Raw genomic sequence first — 21,690 nt, 5'->3', positions numbered from 1 at the left:
TAGAGTTCCAGACCAGATGTACTCAGACGGATCACACTTGTTGACTTTCCTCCACTGGTTTGGCTATTTTCTCAGCATACAGTTGTTCAGCTTGCTTCCTGCGGTAAACATCATCTGCAAATAATTGAGAAAAGCAGTATGACATTGTTCACACTGAACTGTACATTTCATAAATGTTCAGAATATGACCGACTTTTATCATACTGAGTCGACAAGTTGTTCTGCACGCAGTGATGTCTTATTTAAATTCAATTCAATTTTTAATTCAAAGGCAACATTTATTCAAAAGTATCATTTCAAAATATGCCATATGCTCAAAAGTTTAATGGTGCATATTTTCATATAAATTTGTGTGTCCATATTTTTCCAATTTTATTCCAAAGTCTTTGGGTGGAAGGTGATTATCTATTTTTTTTTTTGGTAAGTGGATATTTTGCTGTGACTGGCAATACACCACTCAACGCTATCTTGCTGTAAGTGCCCTGTGATTGGCTGTTTCGATGACGATGGGAAAGTTATGTTTATTTATGAGAAAAGAATATGATGTCACGCTATCGTTATTACTTAGTCAACTAGTTATGATACGGTACATTAAAGCATTTTTTTAAAAACAGGATGTTGTCAAGCTGCCACAGTACAGTAGTCTTGTGGGAAAGATTCCCATATCTGGCCATCACTTGTCACCCTGTGCACAAACCCAATGGGACTGGTCTGAAATTTTTTTAAGTGTTTTCTCAATAAAACCTCAAAATTTGTCCCTGCTAATTTTGACTTTTTAGGACATTTTACCACTTTTTTCGGAAAAATTCTGCCAACCGGACACCACTTACCTGCCGCCAAACATCCAAATTTTCACCTCACCTTGTGATTTCAACCAAGAGGAATCCAGGAAAGAGTGGACATGCGAAAAAAAATTGGTAAAAATGTGTTTTTGGAGCACATTTTGCATGCACATGTAGTGCAGATCTGAGTTGAAGCAGTCGGTCAAAACTGATTGAAGTGTCTGGAACAGCGGTACGTTGTACGCATGACATCGATAACCATGACGTCGCATGAGACGTCGCATGAGCCGGCCAATGATAGTGCAATACGTCATTATGAATATTTATTTTCTCATGAATATTTAGTTTATTTCAATGGATACTTCAAATACGTCCAAAGATTGATCATTGCAACAGCGATCGTGCGCGGCCTAGCGGTTAAGAGACTCGTGTATCAAGCAAGCGTTCGAGGTTCGAATCTCGAAGAAGTGAGCGACTGACTGATAAATAGACATTAAGGAAAGGAGGGGGTGAGAGTAGAGGAGGGAAAGTGGAGGGAATAACCATAAAAGAGGTAACTTTTGGCGCTAGAAAATTTATTGAAAAAAGTGGTGTCCGGTTGGCAGAATTTTTCCATTTCTAACCCCCCAATTCCATCCATTTCTGAAAATTACAGCAAAAGCAAATGATGTATATTCCCTTTAAAGGGAATGTACATCATTGGCGTTTGCTGCAATTTTCAGAAATGAACTATTTAAGGGGTTAGTATAATAGATCAAATTTTGTTACACTGACATGTTTGAAGTTTTTTGTTCGAAAATGCTGGAAAAACCAAGAAAAACAAAAACGTTCAAGTAGTCTGGTTCCCTGACTCCACTAAAGTTAAAATGGATCAATTTCCAGATGCCGGAAAACTGTAAGGTAAGGGAACAAGTCTAGCTGGCCTACACCCGTTCATGAATATGTAACCGATAGCAAACAAAATTTGAACTGAATAACAAATGGTAAATTTGGAGCAGTTGTTGCAAAATAGTTAGGTTTTTCCAACGGTGGTCGGCCGACCACCGCTGGAAACGTATACAAAAATACAATTTTCCGTGAAAATGACTTCACACCAGGTGCCACAATTTTACAGGATGCTTTAGATTGTCATTTACCAACATCCTAGTAAGGTATTTCGTAAAAACTTGGTAGTTTTATTTGTCGATGTTTGCAAATGTTGTATATTCCCTTTAAGCTCCATGCTTTAAATAAAAATCATTTGGGTTGCAAATGAGCATGGGTAAAGCACTTTGATAAATTATGGATCAAATACAACAAAGCTATTTCACTTTAAATCTTAAATAAGAATAGCACTTTAGAAATAGCACTTTAGCAATATAGCACATTAGCAGCACGATAAAATTTTGTAAGGCAATTGAGATAAAAAAATTTAGTCTGGTACCCCACAGTCAGCTATCTATTCACGTCTATTCACAATTAGCACAGCAGGAACCGCGTATGACTTACAGAAAGTTTCTCGGCCCGGTGCAATGCGTGCGTTGATCATAACCCATTCAATCGACGCCCCGACAACGAAGAACACTGGCAAGAATCGGTAGATTCCGAACCTTCTCTTTCCTGGCCACTTATTGAGAAAGTTTCGAAGTCTTTTGCTGTAAAACATCGGGGAGTTTCGGTGAGTAACTTCTTGCGAACGCACACAGTGGATTTCATTTTTGAATTGCGCCCTCTGTCGATGTGTGATGTCCAGTGTTGAACATGTGTCAACTGATTGTGCAATTAAATGAACTTTGTCAACACAAAACTGAAAGTAGGCCTAGCTAGGTCACAATGGTCAGTAAATAAATTTGTACTTGTAAATTGTGATTGAACATTTTGAGGTTGGTTCTTGAAGTCTTCATATTTTCTGTTGAATTTTGTGGGTAAGCTGTCATGGCTGTAATCGTGTAGTTTAGACAACTCCCTCTTCATGCTTTGTAAATTGTAGCTGTAGTTTTGTTCTGTTCAAAACTTGACTTTTGCATAGCCATAGGCTACATGAATTTTGCAAATACATCAGTCATCATTACATGACTGTCAAATTTTCCAAAAATAACTTTTGCAGCCCCTTACCATGCAGACAGTATTTTTTTTACTGAGATTAACTCTAGTTTTTGTAATTTTGATAAGAAGGCCTACTTTGGAAGAAAATGTGATTTTCTTACCTGTTTTTAGCACATGAGACGTGGGCGTATACACACAGTGTCACAGCAGTTCAAGCCCTTTCATAATTTTACCGTATAAATAGCGTATTTTACCGCATTTTTCCTCATAAATAGTCCCAGTATAAACTAGGACTCTACGAATCGCCTTTTTTGGACATGGTTAGGCGATAGTAGAGTCCGGGGACGAGGTTCATAGCCATGTCACGCCCCAACTATCGCATCGGTCCCAACTATAGTTGGGACTGTCCCAACTATAGTGCGGCAGTTGGGTCGGCCCAACTATAGTTAGGACTGGAGTTGCGCCGGATGCTTCATGCTTGATAGATCTTGTTGGATTAAATGTTCCGCGGCGCTGGCACCGTGTATTCGTCGTGCATGCATGCCGCAAGGCTGGCAGGTCACGTGGTACTGCCTAGTTGGACGAGTTGTCCAGCTGCTGGGTTTTATTATCCAGCAACATTTTGCAAAATTCAAAGATTGCCATGGCCGGCCAACTATAGATGGGCCCCACCCATAGCTAATGTCAAAGGTCCCAAGTCGGACATGTAAGCCAATGTAAGAAGAGCTGTAGAGAGTGTTTTATAGTCGTACATCAGTTGTAAACTATAGTTGGGACTGCCAAATAAAAATATTGTGGTGGTCCAACTACAGATGGTCCAATCCCATAGATCATTTCATTGGTCCCCAGTAAAGTCAGATGTGTATTAGAGTTGTAGGGAATGTTTTATAATCGTACAACAATGTACACTATAGTTGGGACCGCAAAATAAAAAGATTGGGATGGCCCAACTATAGATTCGCCCCATCAATAGCTAATTTCAGTGGTCCCCAGTAAAGTCAGACGTGTATCAGAGCTGTAGGGAACGTTTTACGGTTGTACATCAATGTAAACTATAGTTGGGACACCGCAAAATAAAAAGATCGGAGTGGCCCAACTATAGATGGGCCAGCCAACAATGGAACTTACAGTTGGGACCGTCCCAACTATAGTTGGGACAGGCCCAACTATAGTTGGGCCAGCCCAACTGTGGAACGACAGTTGGGCCTGTCCCAACTATAGTTGGGACACGCCCAACTATAGTTGGGACCGATGCGATAGTTGGGGCGTGACAGCCATATCACGACTTCCATGAGATCAATTCCACTCATTTTCAACATACCCCAAACAAAAGCCAGGAAACAGTCGTTCAGCCTATTGCAGCTACATGATGTCACGCACTGAACCTATATGTATGAATTATAGCAAGCTTGCGCGTGTGTGCATTGTGTCACTGCTTGTTCCCAATGCCCACCCATTCTCGGCTTCGCCGAATTAAAAACGAACTAACTAACAGAAACTTCAAAAAATGCTTCGTTAGACGCATCTTTGGAAATTACCTTCTTTTACTGTTTTCTTTAAAATGACAGCATGCCAAAGAGAATAATTTCACAGGGAGTTTAGTGCCATTACTATCTAAGTATCTTTAAACCAAGTATGATTTTCAACAATAACTTTTGTCAGTTACTTTTTGGATTGCTGTAAATGATTTACTCTACCTTTAAAATCTCCTCCAGTTCTCGTACTAGAAACAGTCGGAGCAAAGCAAACATCTTTTGAGGATGGCTGGGGTTAGGACCTACCAGCAAGAGCTGGAATACCTTCATCAGCTATCGCCAAATGTCTGGCAGATCAAAAAAGGCTTTGTTTCCAACATGAAGGTAGGTATCCGTCGTGTTTTGAAATACGATAAATTTAGAGAGGCAAATCCAGCAACCATGAAGATGCTGGAAGGCGTCCAACAATTCAGTAAACTTTAGGGTGGACCCAAGCAATTGTGTCTCTTGAAATTGCCACAAAATAAAGGACTTTTATTTCAAACTCTTGAATGAACCTGGTTTATAACATAAAGGATCATTTTTATAGCTGATAAGGAAGACACTAAGATAAAGAAGTGTAGACAACGCAGTGTGACACAGTCACATAAAAACACTCGATCTGTGCATCCTCCTTGATATATACGTAACATCTGTGAAATTTGAGGGAAAAAACTTGAGCTGGACATAACAAATGTGTACAACTTTAGGTTTATGCACAGTATAAATGGTATCCTGAGTTCATGTACATGTAAAATGGTAGGCGCCCTCTGAGTGCCCGTTTGTGAAGTCAAATGACACGTAATGGCATATATCAAGGAGGTGTGCATTGGAGTGTTTTTATGCGACTGTGGCACATGGCGTTATTAATGCCATGTTTATAGGTCTAGAACAATTGATACTGTCAAAAATGCTCCAATAATGGCAAGAAGATCCAAGTTTGGATTTGCAAAATTAATCCTCCTAGTCGAACCGAACCCCCCCGACACCCCCCCCCCCCCAAAAAAAAAAAAAATTATACTGGTATAATGTCCGCCTGTTCAAAATACGGTACACCATTCTATAATCTAGTGTTAATAATCGTCGAATTTGAACAGCACCCCCTATTGAAATATGGTACCCCAGTTTTTTATTTTGCTGAGGCCAAGTGTCCAGAGAAAAAACAAACCTGTGTACATTTTCAGATTTTTTGCTGATGAAACCCCCCCCCCCCCCCCCAATTGCGAAAATTCCTGGATCCGCCCCTGCAGTATTAATAAAAGTTTCTTTACCATGTGTGACAAAATTGCCACAATGGAAAGAATGCCCGGTGGGGGATGAAACTTCAAGAACATGCATTTCAAATTTGAAATATGTTGCTGTGGGCTATAAAATTACTACGATGGAAAGAATTCCCTTTATACGATACATGACGGAGAAAAGTTTAAGAACATGCTGTAGCTTAAGACCACAATAATTTTAAAAACCTATGCTTAGTATTCAAAACATTAAATGCATTCACCGGGATAGTAGTATATGTACTTTTGGTCTATTTAGTACAAACCTTGCCCCACTGTTTGTGTGCGTATAGGTGGAGGGACGTTTCTACGTCAACAAACAGTTGGAGAAGTTGATGTTCGAAGAGCTAAGGAATGCATCTGGGAGAGGTAGTAAGACTTCAGATATTGATTTCACTTCATGCTATGCATTTAAGTAAATAAATGATCCTAAATTATACAAACGTTGTTAGTCTTTGGTTAACTGGTACCCATCTTAATTAGGCCCATTGAAGTTGCACCAAACCACCATTACTGTATAAAATTAAAACTGTTTCAGGTTCGGACCAGTAAATAGACTTCCATAGACCCCAATGATAATTACGCGCACTTCCTTAAAATACTCAAAAACTCTCAAAGGTGTTTGAGACACTCATCAAAGTAAAGCTTATTTCTTCATCTTTCATTTTCTGTACAATTTTATTGCGGTTGACCAGTGACTTTTGGGAGAAAATTCCATCCAAAGATGATCACCCCTAAAAGAGGTCCTGAAGCCCATCGCCATTTTGAAAAAGGATGCCTACGCTCCATAGCAAAAAAAGAGAAATTTTAGGGCCTTATTTCATCCCAATTTCACAGAAATACCAGTATGAGCTGGCAGTCCTCTGCACGGCTTCCACCCTTCTTTTGTACAAATCCTCAAGTTCATGGCCCTCAAAATGCAAAGTCGTGATTTGGCCGGTGTAGGCAATTTCGGGCCTATACTTACTGGCCTGCACCCTTTAATACAACTGTTCCTGGCTGTCTCAATAAACATGTTGCATTAGCATTTAACTGTACATCCTAGTGGCTAGACAGCTTAGCACCTCGGTGCTCTAATTAAGGGACACACAATCAGTTATCTTGTTTGTCAAGGATTGTTCACTGTAATCAGATTAGGCATTGTACCCTTATTACACTGCCCTGTAGGCCTGTTACGCCCCAACTATCGCATCGGTCCAAACTATAGTTGGGACTGTCCCAACTATAGTGCGGCAGTTGGGTCGGCCCAACTATAGTTAGGACTGGAGTTGCCCCGGACGCTGTGGCCCAGCTATAGATGGGCCCCCACCCATAGCTAATTTCAGTGGTTCCAAGTAAAGGCAGACGTGTATATCAGAGCTGTAGAAATGTTACGGTAGCTGTACAGCAAGTGAACTATAGTTAGGACCGCAAAATTCAAAGATTTGCATTGCCCAAGTATAGATAGCTAATGTCAATGGTCCCAAGTAAAGTCGGACATGTATCAGAGCTGTAGGGAATGTTTTATAGTTAAACATCAATGTAAACTATAGTTGGACCGCAACAATAAAATATTGCACTGTGGCCCAACTATAGATGGTCCCCACCCATAGCTAATGTCATTGGTCCCAAGTAAAGTCAGATGTGTATCAGAGTTGTAGGGAATGTTTTATAGTCGTACAGCAACGTAAACTATAGTTGGGACCGCAAAATAAAAAGATTGGAGTGGCCCAACTATAGATTGGCCCTATCAATAGTTAATTTCAATGGTCCCAAGTAAAGTCAGATGTGTATCAGAGCTGTAGGGAACGTTTTATAGTTGTACATCAATGTAAACTATAGTTGGGACACCGCAAAATAAAAAGATTGGAGTGGCCCAACTATAGATGGGCCCCCTTGATGACTACCAACTATAGTTGGGCCAGCCCAACTGTGGAACTACAGTTGGGACTGTCTCAACTATAGGAACGATCCCAACTATAGTTGGGACCGATACCATAGTTGGGGCGTAACAGGCCTACCATGTCTATAAAGTTCATTCATGTGGAAATATGGGTGGTACTCATTGTGCGTCTGTTACATGTAACCCTCTGGCACGAAACCAGTCACTTGCGACCCATTTTTGATAACTAGGATTTTTTAGCTCATTCGGAAAGGACACTGACTAATTTTCTCCAATGACATATAGAATATGGTAATTGGAAAAGTGCTGCTGTTCCGTTGTAGTGTGAATTTTTAGGACTATGAAATACTGACTCACTGGTAGTGTTGCGCATGTCTGTGTTCAGAGGATTGTAAACATTCAACCAATAAAACATGTAAAATGGTAAAAGGCACCGGATTTCATAGGAATCCAAAGTTCATGTGACACTGGAAAGTCCAGCCAGTCTTTTATCAACCGTTTAAAACCGGCCACATGACGGGCTCTCGACCAACTGGAATGGGAACTGTCTTAAGTATTTATGAATCATCTTTTAAAGGGAATATACATCATTTGCTTTTGCTGTTATTTTCAGAAATGAATGGAATTGGGGGGTTGGAAATATATAGCAAATATAGTTACACTGACTTTTTTGAGGTTTTGGGTTCGAAAATGCTATAAAAACCAAGAAAAACAATCATTTTCCTGTAATCTGGTTCCCTGACTCCATTTAAGAAGAAACAGAGCAGTTTACATATATTGGGGAATTGTAAGGTCAGGAAACCAGTCTAGCTGGCTTGTACCCGTTCATAGGTGTGTAATCGATTGCAAACAAGTGCGATGGTCAACTGGGGCTAGTATTTGAAAAAAAGCCAGTTTTTTCCAACGCTGATCGGCCGATCAGCGTTGGAAAGTGATACAAAAATACCACTTTTCTTGAAAATGACAGTATACCAGGTGCCATGATTTTACAGGATGCTTTACACTGTCATTCACTTACAGTCCAGCAAGGTATTTCAAAATGATTTGGTAGTTTTATTTTTTGATGTTTGCAAATGTTGTATTTTCCCTTTAAGTCAATTTCCGTATTTATGAACTCGGTTTTATCACTACACTTTTCTGTCCTTGCAGCAATGGGCGGCTTTTTACCCGGCGTGAAGCAGATTGCCAATGTAGCAGCCTTACCGGGAATCGTGGGTCACTCCATCGGTCTTCCCGATCTTCACTCAGGCTATGGATTCGCAATAGGTAACGCATGTTATTTTTGTTCAATATTTCCTTTACACAAAGGCAAATGGGCAGGAACTTGTTTCAGCCCATCTACAGTGGCTTTAGCCTGCCAAGATTTAAGTCTGGCACTTTTGGACAACTTTCGAGAGCCCATGTAGGAGGGACACTTGCACTGTCTGGTTCATGAATATTTTATTTGCCACACACCGGTCGCATACTTTGGACCATTTAATACAAAAAAGGGAGGAATTCACTACAGAACTGGGTCCCATCAAACATGGGTAGTAGTAGGCAGGGCATACCGTTCACACTTACACCAGTATCTACACAAATTCACTGTAGATTCTGGATATTCTACCTGGGTAGAGCCTCTCAACCATAGTACCCAACCAGGATTACATTTTACCCTGAAGAGCATCGGACCCTTGTGGAAGCAGTGTTGGATTCTTGCTAGTTTGAAAAGGATTCCCGAAATCTCCAACACGTAGATTTTGGAAACCGTGATGGGCACTTTTGATGTTCAGCTTATATCATAATGTTCAAATGCTTCCCATTTGATTTATAGTTTTCCTTGTTTAATACCAGGCAACATGGCAGCCTTTGACATGGCCGACCCAGAGGCTGTTGTATCACCGGGGGGCGTGGGCTTTGACATCAACTGTGGAGTGAGGGTCCTGCGCACCAATCTGGATGAGAAGGATGTCCTGCCGGTAAAGGAACAGCTGGCCCAGGCCATGTTTGATCACATACCAGTGGGAGTAGGCTCCAAGGGTGTAATTCCAATGGGTGCTAGGTATGTTTGACTGAACAACAATCCCAAGAAATATGTTAATGTCACAAAATTCAAAAAGTGTGACATTTAGCATCAACTAGCAGATTTAGAGAAATAGCACTCAGACCTCGAACTAAATTTCCAAAATACATGTTTGGAATGGTCTGTTATGTTCTCGGCTGTTCATTTGGGAGAAGGTGTTCTTAAAACTGTCAAATACCAATCAGATATGGTGAAAATTGTATGGTGTCCATGTTTACATCGTTAAACCTGTTTTACTGTAAAATATCATGCTGAATAGCATCCCAATGCTCAGAAGCTTTCTTAGACAGCATTTTGGTTACTCTGAGCAACCTCTTATACTTATCTACAGATGTTTGAATGTCAGAAAATGTTCCCCAACTTCATGGAAAGACCCATACAGGGTGGCCCAAAAAACAATTTACACTTTTTCCAACGCAGATTTCTCAAAATTAGGGAGACATATTGAAATTGCTTTAAGATATTCCTAAACTACAAGGTCTTGATGGCAAATGGTGAAAATGGCTTTGAAAATAAAGCCTAAATTAAGAAATGATGTCCATTTACATAAAAATGGTCAAAAACCAGTTTGTCCACACGTGTATGATCATACGTGTGTGGTCATCAATATGGCAGTTCTTATTGCACTGTACAATTATTTTGACCAAGTTTCATAGACTTGCATGTGGAGTTGTGGACAAACTAGTTTATGACCGTTTCTCTTTAAATGGCCGTCATTTCTTAATCTAGTCTTTATTTTCAATGTCATTTTCACCATCTGCCACCAAGACGTTGTAGTTTAGGAATATGTTACAACAATTTCAACATGTCTCCCCAATTTTGAGAAATCTGCGTCAGAAAAAGTGTAAAGTTTGTTTTGGGCCGTCCTGTACATTACTCATTTGTGGATTCAGAATCTGTCATTAGTTTTTCCAAAAAAAATTCACTTCCTCTTGCAGAGATCTGGAGGAGGCACTAGAGATGGGTATGGATTGGTCTCTACGAGAAGGTATGTTCACTGGTGGCTGGTCTGTCAGGGGTAGCAAGAATTAGGATTATCAATGACCTGTTTTTTTACTATGGCTTGGGTCCAAATAACCATGTGGTCTGTAAGTATTATGTTTTTATGCTAATACCTCTCAGACCTAAAGGTTGAGTTTTGTAAAAAAAAAAAAAAAAAAAAAAAAAACAATTAAAATTGTTGAAATAAAAACACATTTGGGACCAAAGTGTGGTAGTGTTTTAGCAATGATGAGTGAAGTGCTTGCTGGAACTGATTGATCGGTTTTATGATTCACTATAGAGCGCACCACCAAGTATATGTCTTGCAGATGCCAATTTTTCAAACTACACATTCACAGGAGTGTGAAATCTCAGCTTTTTAGCTGATTTCAGCTTTTTTTGTTGTGGATTTCAGCTTTTTCCCCTCACTTGCTGTGTACAAAAGTATAGGAGATTTCCAAAATTCAGCTTTTTTACACCTTTTTCAGCTGTTTTCAGCTATTTTTATCAGTGGTCACTCACACCCCTGCATTCACTTCACATTTCAAACTTCACTTCTTGCATATATATTTATGCTACATTTAGGTTCTGTCCTTCATTGTTTACATGCAGCATGTGCACTACACACAACAACAAAGCAGTTGGAATGATAAAATAAAATGTTTTGAACTTGAAAAAAAAGGTACATGTATAACTGTCAAGTTGTATGCTAAAGCAATCCAGTTTTTCACCTGGATGGTGACTTTTCTGCCCATAAAGTGTTACAAAAAATGCCCCTGTGATAAACTCTTAGTGGCACTCTTTATAATTGATTCCACAAATCTTGTCCTTTAGGTTATGCCTGGGCTGAAGACAAGGAACACTGTGAGGAGTACGGCCGCATGCTGCAGGCCGATCCCAGCAAGGTCAGCTCCAGGGCCAAAAAGAGAGGGCTCCCCCAGCTGGGCACGCTTGGCGCTGGTAACCACTATGCAGAGATACAGGTGGTGGAGGAGATCTACAACGAGCACGCCTCCAAGAAAATGGGCATAGATCACAAGGGACAGGTTTGTAGAAGTTGTACAGGGGTTCATAATGTACACATATTGACTAGCAGTGAGGTGAATAGTCCATGACTAATAATAATAATAAGGTAGGTCTTAAAGCACTTCACAACTATTACCCTTGTTCATAAGGCCGTGAGACCACTTTTTTTTCTGCAACTCAGATCAGTTCAATATGGTCTGTACCCTCACAGGTACCCATTTATACTCTGAGTGGAGAGAGGCAATTGTAGTTAAGTGTCTTGCCCATGAACACGAGCACCATGTTCCCTGTCAGGGTTTGAACCAATGTACCATAAGGCCAAAAAAAAAAAGGCTCCGGTTTCTGGTATGCGCGCGCGTCGCCGTAGCCATGCGCGTCGGCAAAATGAAAAAGTTTTTTTTTCAATGAAAGATGATGTCTCAAAACCGCCAAACTCACTGGTTTGACTGGAATCCTGCTGCTGCATAATTTTAACGTGTTTTTAGATTAGGTTATGGTCGAGAATAAGCTTTATGTGACCTCTCTGGACTCCCATATATTTGCACTAAGTTTAGTCAGGCACCATTTGCAGTCATCAGCACACATTTGAAGCAAAAAAATCAGGTAAAAAAAAAAAAAAAGCCGCGTCACCGCACCACTTTTTGGGCAAGCTCCATACCAGAAACCGGAGACTTTTTTTTTTTGGCCTAACACTTGGTTCGTAACTGTAACCACTGGTCCATGGCGCTTCACATAGATGGGACTATGAGTGATCCCAAGAGGTTCCCCTTTGGCGTTGGGTTAAAAAGGCCAAAGTGAGGCATATAAGTGTACTTATCAATTTTAAGAGGGTGGGAACCAGTCTGTCTTGTTTGAAATCAAATATTGTTGGGCAGCAAATGGTTTGTAAGGAAAAGTGGGCTGATTTTATTTAATCAATTCTCATTCCAAAGTGAATTATTTCTGTATTGCTAGAAGAGTAGCAATTTAAAATTCTTTATTTTGGGGGAGACAACTTGGGAAATAGGACGGACAGTACAGGTACATGTACAATAATGTATCTTAAATATTGTATTTTGGCTGTTTTATGCTTTTTGTTTCTTTTTGCACTGCAATGCTTAGCGATTCTTTGTGTGTTTTCAAGCAAACCTGTGTCAAAAAAAAAATGACTAGTTCCCTGTCTCTTCTTCTGTACAGATCTGTGTGATGATCCACAGCGGTAGCCGGGGCCTTGGTCACCAGGTGGCCACCGATGCCCTGGTTGCCATGGAGAAGGCCATGAAGAGAGACAAGATTGACGTCAATGACCGGCAGCTGGCCTGCGCTCGGATACAGTCACAAGAGGGCCAGGATTACCTGAAGTCCATGGCCGCAGCGGCCAACTACGCCTGGGTCAACAGAACCAGTATGACCTTCCTGACCAGGCAGGTCAGTATGTAAACTATGCTTTATGCTAGCTTCACACATTTCCGAATTACTGCCACGAATACCCTGATCTATCCCGAATAAAAATTCTTGATGGCATCAGAAGAAATAGTTCCGATTCGCCGTTTGTAAGAATAACTTAAGAATGAAACAAAAATAATCAAGAACTAGGTAAGAATTGGAAGCCGAATCAGACCAAACCAAGCCGAATGATTGCAATTTTTTGCTGAATAAAACCGAATTGTAGCGATTTTGTCAAGAATAACATAGAATAACTCCAGAATCATCCAGCATGACCCAGAATCATGCCGATTTTATTACGAATTTAATAAGAACAAAGACCGCATGTAATGCGAACATTCCCGAACCACCCCGAACTAACCCGACTTCAATCAGAACAAGCCAGAATCATCCAGAACGAGGCAGAATCCAGGCGATCCCGGTACATAAACCGATCCAGACAAACGCTCATCGTCGGTCAGTTCCAGTTCTTAATAAATTCTTGGGAAAATCTGGATAATTCAGCATTATTCGTGATTCGTTCTTATTGTTATAAGTGGTCTCATGTGAGACCTGCAGCCGATTTCACAATGGCGCAACTCTGCTTGCGCCACAATGATTTTCAAAATGGCGGGCTGAGGTGAGCCAACGACCGTTTCCCGAAAGAACAAATTCACACACAAACAGCCGTCGTAAGTGCTGTTTTTATCCTCGCCCAAGATGTTTAAATTATTTCAAATGTTGCGCAGCTACACCAAGTTTTGTGAAAGCGATCGTAAGTTTACTGCGCAGCTGCGCAACTAATTTGTTGCGTAAGTCTTACGCATGGCGCAAGCTACGCACTTGTTTGTGAAATCGGCTGCAGTTGTAGTGAGCTAAAATCTTATTTGCCATTTAATTAAGTTTGTATGTGGATTTCACATTGTGTTTTGTTGGATTTTGCAATATGTTATTGACATTTCTTTAGTTGAATTTGATTACTTTTTTTATCCTGATGATCTTATTCCTGTGTATAGGCTTTTGCCAAGCAGTTTAAAGAGACGCCAGATGATCTGGATATGCAGGTGATCTACGACGTGTCACACAATATTGCCAAAGTTGAAGAACACATATCCTTTGGTCTTAATCTCAAATGCTTAGAGTGTTTGTCAATTCGTCAAAGAAAGAGATAAGAACAGTAATGCTACTTGATTGAACAAGGGAAATATTATAAACCATGGAAGGCACTGCACATTTCGCTTCAAAACCTTCCGTTTTTGACCATTATGCCTGCTATAACCCTAACTCCCTACTGTCTTTTACTAAGTACTGGACCAAGTTTGCCAAAATCCATCAATCACGCTGCTTCCAATGCATGCTTTGCTTCAGGCCTCTAGGCCCAAGTCCATCATACTCCACCAATATTTAGTCAAACCAGGCCTGCAGGACCAAGTCCACCAAAATCCACCAAAATGAGGGGATGGATTTTGATGGAGTTGGGGAGGTAAGGGTTAATGGAGTGTCCACTCTGGAGTGAAATTCTTTTTCTTCTTTTTTTAAGTGAGACCGCTCAGTTTAAAGTTGTCTCTACACTTTCTTTTGAAATTCAGTCAGTTAATAATGAACTATTTTCCAAGTCTTGTTCTTTAAAAAGAATCATGCCGTTGGTGCGTTTGAGGAATTCTTGGTTTTCTTACCAGGAATAATAATACCAGCAATCTTCCCTTAACTGAGTTGCTTACATCTTGGATGGCAAGCAGAGGACACTACTGGTCCATCGGAAGGGATCAACCAGGGCTTTCCCTCCTCATCATCCTCTCATACCTGTAGATTACCAGGTTAGTTATACATGTGTGTTCCTCGACCTCATCCCCATGGTGTCGAGCAGTACCCTCCCAGTATCTGCTCTCTCACCCTGGTACTTGCTCATTTGCATGTTCAAAAGTTGTACGCCTTAACTAGGGCTGTGCATAGGAACCGGGTACTCAAGTACCAACCGCTGATGTCAGGAACCGGTTCCAGATTATAGAACCGAGTACCCGTAATCAACTTGGACATATTAATTCTCAGACTCATTATTCTCAGACTATAATAAAGAAAGGTTTGGAATGTCATTAGTTAAGAATTTTCAAAATAAAAACCTAGGCTACAAGGAAAACCAAACAGATTCACGTTTATGAATGCAAACAATGCAAAAAGTGCATAAAGTAAAGCTACATGTGAGCTGACTGTACACGTTTGTATGATCTTGCTGTTGTGACCCGCCAATGTGGTATTCTTGTGCAGACCTTTATGAACAATCTGAACTGCAACTTCCGAGATTAAAATTTTGGGTTGAGATTTCTATAACGGGTACCAGGCTACCCGTATTTGTGTTTTACGATCGGATACGCGATTCCTGTACTACCCATAAATGCACTCCCCAAGTATTAACAGTCTGGTACCTATGCATACTTTAAATAAGCGTTTGTTTTTGCATGCGTTGTCCAGGGTACAGACATAATCCATTGTTAGTGGCGAAGATTGCAAAAAAACCACCATTTTCTGTATTTTTTAAAAAACAAAAATTTGCGGCATACGTGCCCGAACTAATACGTGCACGTAATTTGACGCTCCCACTTGCACTTTTCAAGTGGTGACAAATGGCCCACCGTCCGTGCATGAAGCCTGTTGCAGTCCCCATCCTACAGCATGTGGTTGTCTAGTCAACTCATTCTTTTTCCGTGACTTGATAGTTTAATATGCAACAAATGTATGTCTCCTGTAGATGACCGGCCAGCCAGTGCTGATTGGTGGAACCATGGGAACATGTAGTTACATTCTGACCGGAACACAGCAAGGAATGACGGAGACATTCGGAACCACATGCCATGGAGCGGTAAGACAGTTGAGCTTTGAACCTTGCATCTATCGTGTTATCATGTTTGTATGTCATGCTTCGATCTGTGCACATTAAAATTGGTCATAGGAATTAATGTTATATGCCATTCATAAATACAGTTTACCATTTCCTATATTGATCGAGAGCCTGTAACATGGCCGGTTTTAAACGACATGACTGGGTGGTCTTAAACATTTTTCCAGTGTCACATAAAATTTGGACTCCTATGAAATCCGGTGCCAGCACCGTTATATTGGTTGAACCTTCACAATCCTCACGTAGGCATGCACAATACTACCAGTGAGTCAGTATTTCATTGTCCTACATTCACACTACACCAGTACATGTGCGTTCTGCGCGACATCACGCAGTACGTGCTGCGCGCGCCAATCTCCATATAAGGAGTTTTTACCAGAGGGCCTTACCATTGTATAGCTAGAGGGGTGTTTTGTTGAATGAAATCGTTTCTAATAGTCACCTTTTTTTTTACTTTTGTGGATCGAAAGTTTGGATTTTTTTTGACAGAAAAGGTATTTATGAATATGTGCTTGGTTGGTATTAAACACTATGTTAAAGACTGATTGGAGTATGGATGCTGATTATTACCCTCACCTTCGGCTCGGGTAATTATCAGCATCTAGACTCCAACCGGTCTTTAACATAGTGTTTAATACCTCCCAATCACACACTTAGTCCCTTATTTACATCCAAGAGTTGACATCATTTGATGGTTTTCAACCCATTTGAAAGCACCAACTGTGAAAAGAAAGTGCTGTCATTTTACTTTTGTAAATTGACCACATGGTGCTGTCAGTATTGAGTCTGGAGCCCATGCAGTTGGTGCTTTCTATTTCTCTCCTTCTGCATTAATTTCATCTGTATAAATTCAACATTTTAAACTATTATAAATTGTACTCACTGTGTGACGAATCCATAAAGCTGTACAGTGCTGGATCAGTTTGGGGCAGTATAGGGAGTAACAGGGTTTGGGGTAATACATAGTTACCGGTCAATAAAACAGTACTTGTACGTATTTCTTTGGTTAGATAGCTTGACACTTATTAAGTAACCTCAACTGAGCTCATCATACAGCATCACAAGAGCAAATTTGGCAATAACACGTGACGTAATCTCTTCTGTTACTGTTTACCATAATCAGGGTCGCGCCTGGTCCAGGTCCAAGTCTCGTCGTAACCTGGACTACCACACTGTACTGAGTAAGCTCCAAAGTCAAGGCATCTCCATCAGAGTGGCTTCCCCTAAACTCGTCATGGAGGAGGTAAAATCCTAGCTTAATTGTCTGTAGCAGTAAGCCGAAAATTATCTGCTAAACTGACAGGGCCCCATTTCATTGCTCTGCCTATCCTCAGAATTCCATGGTTATGCCAAAAAAAAAAAATATTCGGTCTCTGGTCAGACCAAAGTTCCGGAATTGATGCGGCGACGCGTTTTTTTTTTTTTTTTTGCCCTTTTTTTTTTTTTTTAGCTTGGATTGTACAGACAAGGTGGGTACTATTTTGCTTTTGTTGTGTCCTCATATACATTGGGGTCCTCCATAATTTGCCTTGGTGCCCTCCATCATGTGCAATTTCCCCTTCCTTGGTACAAAAATTTGAGGAGGTGCAGCAATAGAGGGCGCTGCTGTAGCTACCGCGGACAATTTGAAGAAAAAAAGGTTGACGCGCATGATTAAAATCAACGCGCACGCTGACCAGAGACCGACTAATTTTTTTTGGGGGGGGGGCCTTACGATCACCACTCTGTGCTAACAATGCTAGGAAAACTTCCCATGCCAAAGCTGTAATCACAGAATCCATAGTTTTTGGATGTCACATGCGCATAAGCCAAAATTCCTTGATACGCCATTCAATATACTAATCATAAGCACAGAGTTTTCTGCTACAGTAAGCAGAGCCATACAGTTGGGCACAGATGTGAGCAAGGGGGTGCTACTTTTTACATGGAATCTGTGCTCACTGAAGTTCTCAGTACTGTTTGTCAGCAGTACTATAACTTTAACTTCACTCGGGAGTTAGTCGTAAATGGACATCTTGGTCATTAGGGTGATTTCTCAGTGCACCGTGTTTTTTTAAGATTGAAGATCACTGCTGTGCTAATGGCTGGGAAGCTGGCTTGCAGAAAACAGAATTTCGGGGGGGGGGGGTGTACTTCATAAAAATGCAAAATTTAAAGAATTGGCCCTTCTGTACAGGGTGAGTACAAAAAAAAGGACACCCAAATGTTGGGACCATTTTCTTAGTAAAGTTCTACGTGTAGCACTTTCAAAATCTAGGATATGAAAGCCCAATTCATACGCTTTCTTTTAGTACAAGAATCATTCAAATCACTCATGTACTTTTCAAGTTACGAAATGTTAAACACAACCACCGTTTTAAAGTTCTGTCCACGGATCACAAAAAGGTACGTGTGATTTCAGCAAAACGAAAACAATTGACACACATTCCTATGTGATTCGTTTTCGTTTTGCTGAAAGAACGCACACATTTTTGGTGATCCATGGACAAAACTTTAAAACGGCAGTTGTGTTTAAAATTCCGTAACTTGAAAAGTACATGGGTGATTTGAATTATTCTCATACTAAAAGAAAGCGTATGAATTGGGCTTTCATATCCTAGATTTTGAAAGTGCTACATGTAGAACTTTACTAAGAAAATGGTCCTGACATTTGGGTGTCGTTTTTTTTTAACTCACCCTGTACTTCTAATTCTTTCATGCCTGGAAATCATCTTTCTAATAGATGTTAATAAGTCACTTTTGCTCAATCACTGGCCAGTGGTAGATACCTTACGAGAAAAACAAAACGAAAAATGAATAAAAACTGCTGCAAACTGCACACTGACTGCATTGACCTGAAACACACAAATCAAAAAAGTTGACATTTTAAGACTAGCAGTGATTTTTTGCCAGTGAGAAAGACACTGTTGGTGTCTTAATATCATACCTTTGAACTTTTGTTACTTACAAACAAAATGTGATACCAGAATAATACCTAAAAGGATTGGAGTGGCAGTACAGATTGCAAATTTGCCTCTGATTTGGAGAAACCTCCATCTGATCTAGTTTGTGTGTGTATATCTAAAAACAAAAACAAAACATCATGTAAACCCTCTCTCCAACCACTGAATAATCAAGGCAAAACGTCAATTAAGACAAATATCATCAAATGCAACCCAGTCAGATCGAACTGCAGTCCATAGGCATTTTCATTTAACGATATTTTTATTTTCATTTCAGGCACCGGAGTCCTACAAGAACGTGACAGACGTAGTGGATACGTGTCACACGGCCAATATAAGCAAAAAGGCCATTAAGCTGCGACCGATTGCAGTCATCAAGGGCTAGACAAGACACACTGACTGGAATTAATAACTTACCCCCTCCCCGCCCCATACCCCACCCACCGCCCCGCCACACACTCTCAAATTTGTATCCTTGTGGAGACATTTCTTTGTTCTCGTGTAGTAAAGTTTTCAATTTTGAAAGTGAAGTTTGAAAATGCTCTTATTTTAACCAGAATTAATTTCCTTGGCTGAAATTCGGACATAATATTCCTTTTCTAAAACTCTTCCATTTGCGACAGATCAACTCACCTTTGAAATTCCTTGTTTTTGAGTAAAATCCATATATCTATTTCGCGAAAACCTTGTGGAGACCTATTCATCTATAGAAATTGCCTTGTGGAGACCTTTACAATGTTTTATTCCCTATTGTGTGCGTGTCTCCACAAGGATACAAATTTGAGCACACTCCAACCCTTACCCCTCCGCTCCCACCCTTACCCCTCAACTCCCACCCTTACCCCCACTCCACCCACTGCCCCTCCAGCCAATCCCTAGGGGACCGATGTTTAATGACCACGCCCATTTGCTGTGCACAGAAACATTTTGCTGAGCAATAACAGACTAAAGTTGACCTGTTGTAATTAGCTTGTGACTACTTACAGGGGATTTGTTTGTTTGTTTGACACTGATAAATTTGCTCTTTTTGTGAAAGATAGGCTCCGAAATGTGTACAGGGTGAGTAAAAAAAACCGAAACCGTAATATCGGGACTATGTTTCATTGAAGTTCTGCATGTAGCACTTTCAAAATCTAGGATATTAAAGCCCAATTCGTAAGCTTTCTTTTAGTACAAGAATCATTCAAATCACTCGTGTACTTTTATAGTTACGGTATTTTAAACACAACCACCGTTTAAGGGTTCTGTCCACGGATCACAAAAAAAGGTGTGCGTTCTTTCAGCAAAAGGAAAACAATTCACACACATCCCTATGTGATTTCCTTTCCTTTTGCTGAAAGAACACTGAACTTTTTTTGTGATCCGTGGACAGAACCTTTAAACGGTGGTTGTGTTTAAAATTCCGTAACTTGAAAAGTACATGAGTGATTTGAATGATTCTTGTACTAAAAGAAAGCTTATGAATTGGGCTTTCATATCTTAGATTTTGAAAATGCTACATGCAGAACTTCCCTAAAAACAATGGTCCCAACATTTGGGTTTCGGGTTGTTTTTTTACTGACCCTGTAATGAATGAGTGTGTTGGAAGACAATAAAAAAAATCAATATTTTTTACAAAACTGGCCACGATTAAGTCCAAAGGTGATCTTAATACTCGGAAAGTCAAGATGTCAGTGGCGCACCCAGGACTTGGGTTGGGGGGGGGGGCTCACAATTTTTTTTGCCAATTTTTTAGAAATTTGATTTTTTTCAAAAAAAATGTTGCCACAATTTTTGGTCACAGAAAATAATAACTTTTGGGGGGGGGGGAGGACGACTATTTTAACCTTGGTGGCGCCATCTACACCCCTATTATACTACTTGAAAATAGGCCTCATACATATATATCCACAGTCAAAATCGAGGGAGTTAAAAAAAAAATTGACAACCTCTTGGGGGCCCCCCCCCCCCTTGCTTGGGCCACTGCAAGATGTTACCTCTGTTTACTTTCTTTATAACTAAATGACAAAGATGTTCATTGAACAGTTATTATGTGCCTCAACAAAACTTTAAAAGTATTACTTGGCAAGATAGAAAAATTGGAGAAAAAAAAGACAATAAGCTCTCAGTTTTTACTTCGAATTTCTCTAAATACGGTACATTATTTAAATAGAAGAAAATGTGTTCTTATCTTTTATATTTTGTCTCCAAGAATTTTTGGAACAAAATGTCTGGTGTTGTCCACTGTCAAATACCTCTTAATTTGATTAAAAATATTTGTCTCTCATTTTATAAATTAGCAAGAAAATTAGCCATAACAATCAACTTTTTTTCTTTTTTTGCACAATTTCATAATTATTCAGTAATAAATCATTTCACGGTCATAATTATGTTCTTCAATTCAATTCTTCAGGCATGGTGAAAGACAATCCAATTTTATTATTCTGAATAATGTTTTTCCCCTTATATATATACAAAATATATACAAAGTATATATACACAATTTTGAGCTTTGTTTGGTAGTAGAAGACAACTGAAATAAAAAAGAATTTCAGAAAAAATGTGACAGAGTATAAATAAGTTACATTTCTTCTCATTAATATTCTATTCTGTTCCTTTATTCAGTGTTTTTTTGGAAGTGATCCAGCTGGATATAATCAAAGCTTTTAGATTACAATTTATGCATGATGTGGTTGCACTGAGTGCAGACACTGGCGTTTGTAAAATTAATAAAAAAAGAAGTTGTATTCACCCTCAATCGCTCAGAATCAATATGTAAATGAACAAGTAAAAAGAATGTTACTTTCATTTAATAAAAAGAACTTGTGGAAAGAGTTCCATACCTCGACATCACTTGGCACCCTGTGCACAAACCCAACGAGACTGCTCTGAAAAATTCAAACTGTTTTCTCAGTAAATG

At 39.9% G+C, this 21,690-nt stretch overlaps 1 protein-coding gene across 3 annotated transcripts; it reads left to right on the top strand.

Annotated features, from left to right (window-relative positions):
* Positions 1-2,270: 2,270 nt before the first annotated feature.
* LOC119726503 (RNA-splicing ligase RtcB homolog) lies at positions 2,271-19,280 on the top strand. Of its 3 annotated transcripts, none has more exons than XM_038198218.1 (13): positions 2,271-2,439; positions 4,523-4,666; positions 5,892-5,967; positions 8,630-8,746; positions 9,314-9,521; positions 10,481-10,530; positions 11,358-11,569; positions 12,726-12,956; positions 13,970-14,062; positions 14,675-14,770; positions 15,700-15,810; positions 16,973-17,092; positions 19,069-19,280. In XM_038198218.1, exons 2-13 carry the CDS (start codon positions 4,568-4,570, stop codon positions 19,174-19,176), a joined length of 1,521 nt encoding a protein of 506 aa, XP_038054146.1. In that variant the 5' UTR covers positions 2,271-2,439; positions 4,523-4,567; the 3' UTR covers positions 19,177-19,280. The 3 variants fall into 3 exon arrangements, with proteins under 3 accessions (XP_038054146.1, XP_038054147.1, XP_038054145.1); XM_038198219.1 differs by having other exon boundaries at positions 2,271-2,597; XM_038198217.1 differs by having other exon boundaries at positions 2,271-2,686.
* Positions 19,281-21,690: the final 2,410 nt, after the last annotated feature.

The sequence above is a fragment of the Patiria miniata genome, unplaced genomic scaffold (assembly GCF_015706575.1).
Source record: "Patiria miniata isolate m_02_andy unplaced genomic scaffold, ASM1570657v1 HiC_scaffold_2, whole genome shotgun sequence".
In the NCBI taxonomy this organism is placed as follows: domain Eukaryota; kingdom Metazoa; phylum Echinodermata; class Asteroidea; order Valvatida; family Asterinidae; genus Patiria; species Patiria miniata.
Note: the sequence above shows the minus strand (reverse complement) of the source record. Positions and strands in the feature narration are given on the sequence as shown.

What these genes read in the sequence shown, in the direction of transcription:
- LOC119726503 (XM_038198218.1), top strand. Translation starts at nt 4,568, where the DNA reads ATGGCTGGGGTTAGGACCTACCAGCAAGAGCTGGAATACCTTCATCAG. An exon ending in TTGCCAAAGTTGAAGAACAC is followed by an intron (nt 14,063 to 14,674) that starts ATATCCTTTGGT and finishes TGAGTTGCTTAC; the next exon opens with ATCTTGGATGGCAAGCAGAG. An exon ending in TCATACCTGTAGATTACCAG is followed by an intron (nt 14,771 to 15,699) that starts GTTAGTTATACA and finishes TGTCTCCTGTAG; the next exon opens with ATGACCGGCCAGCCAGTGCT.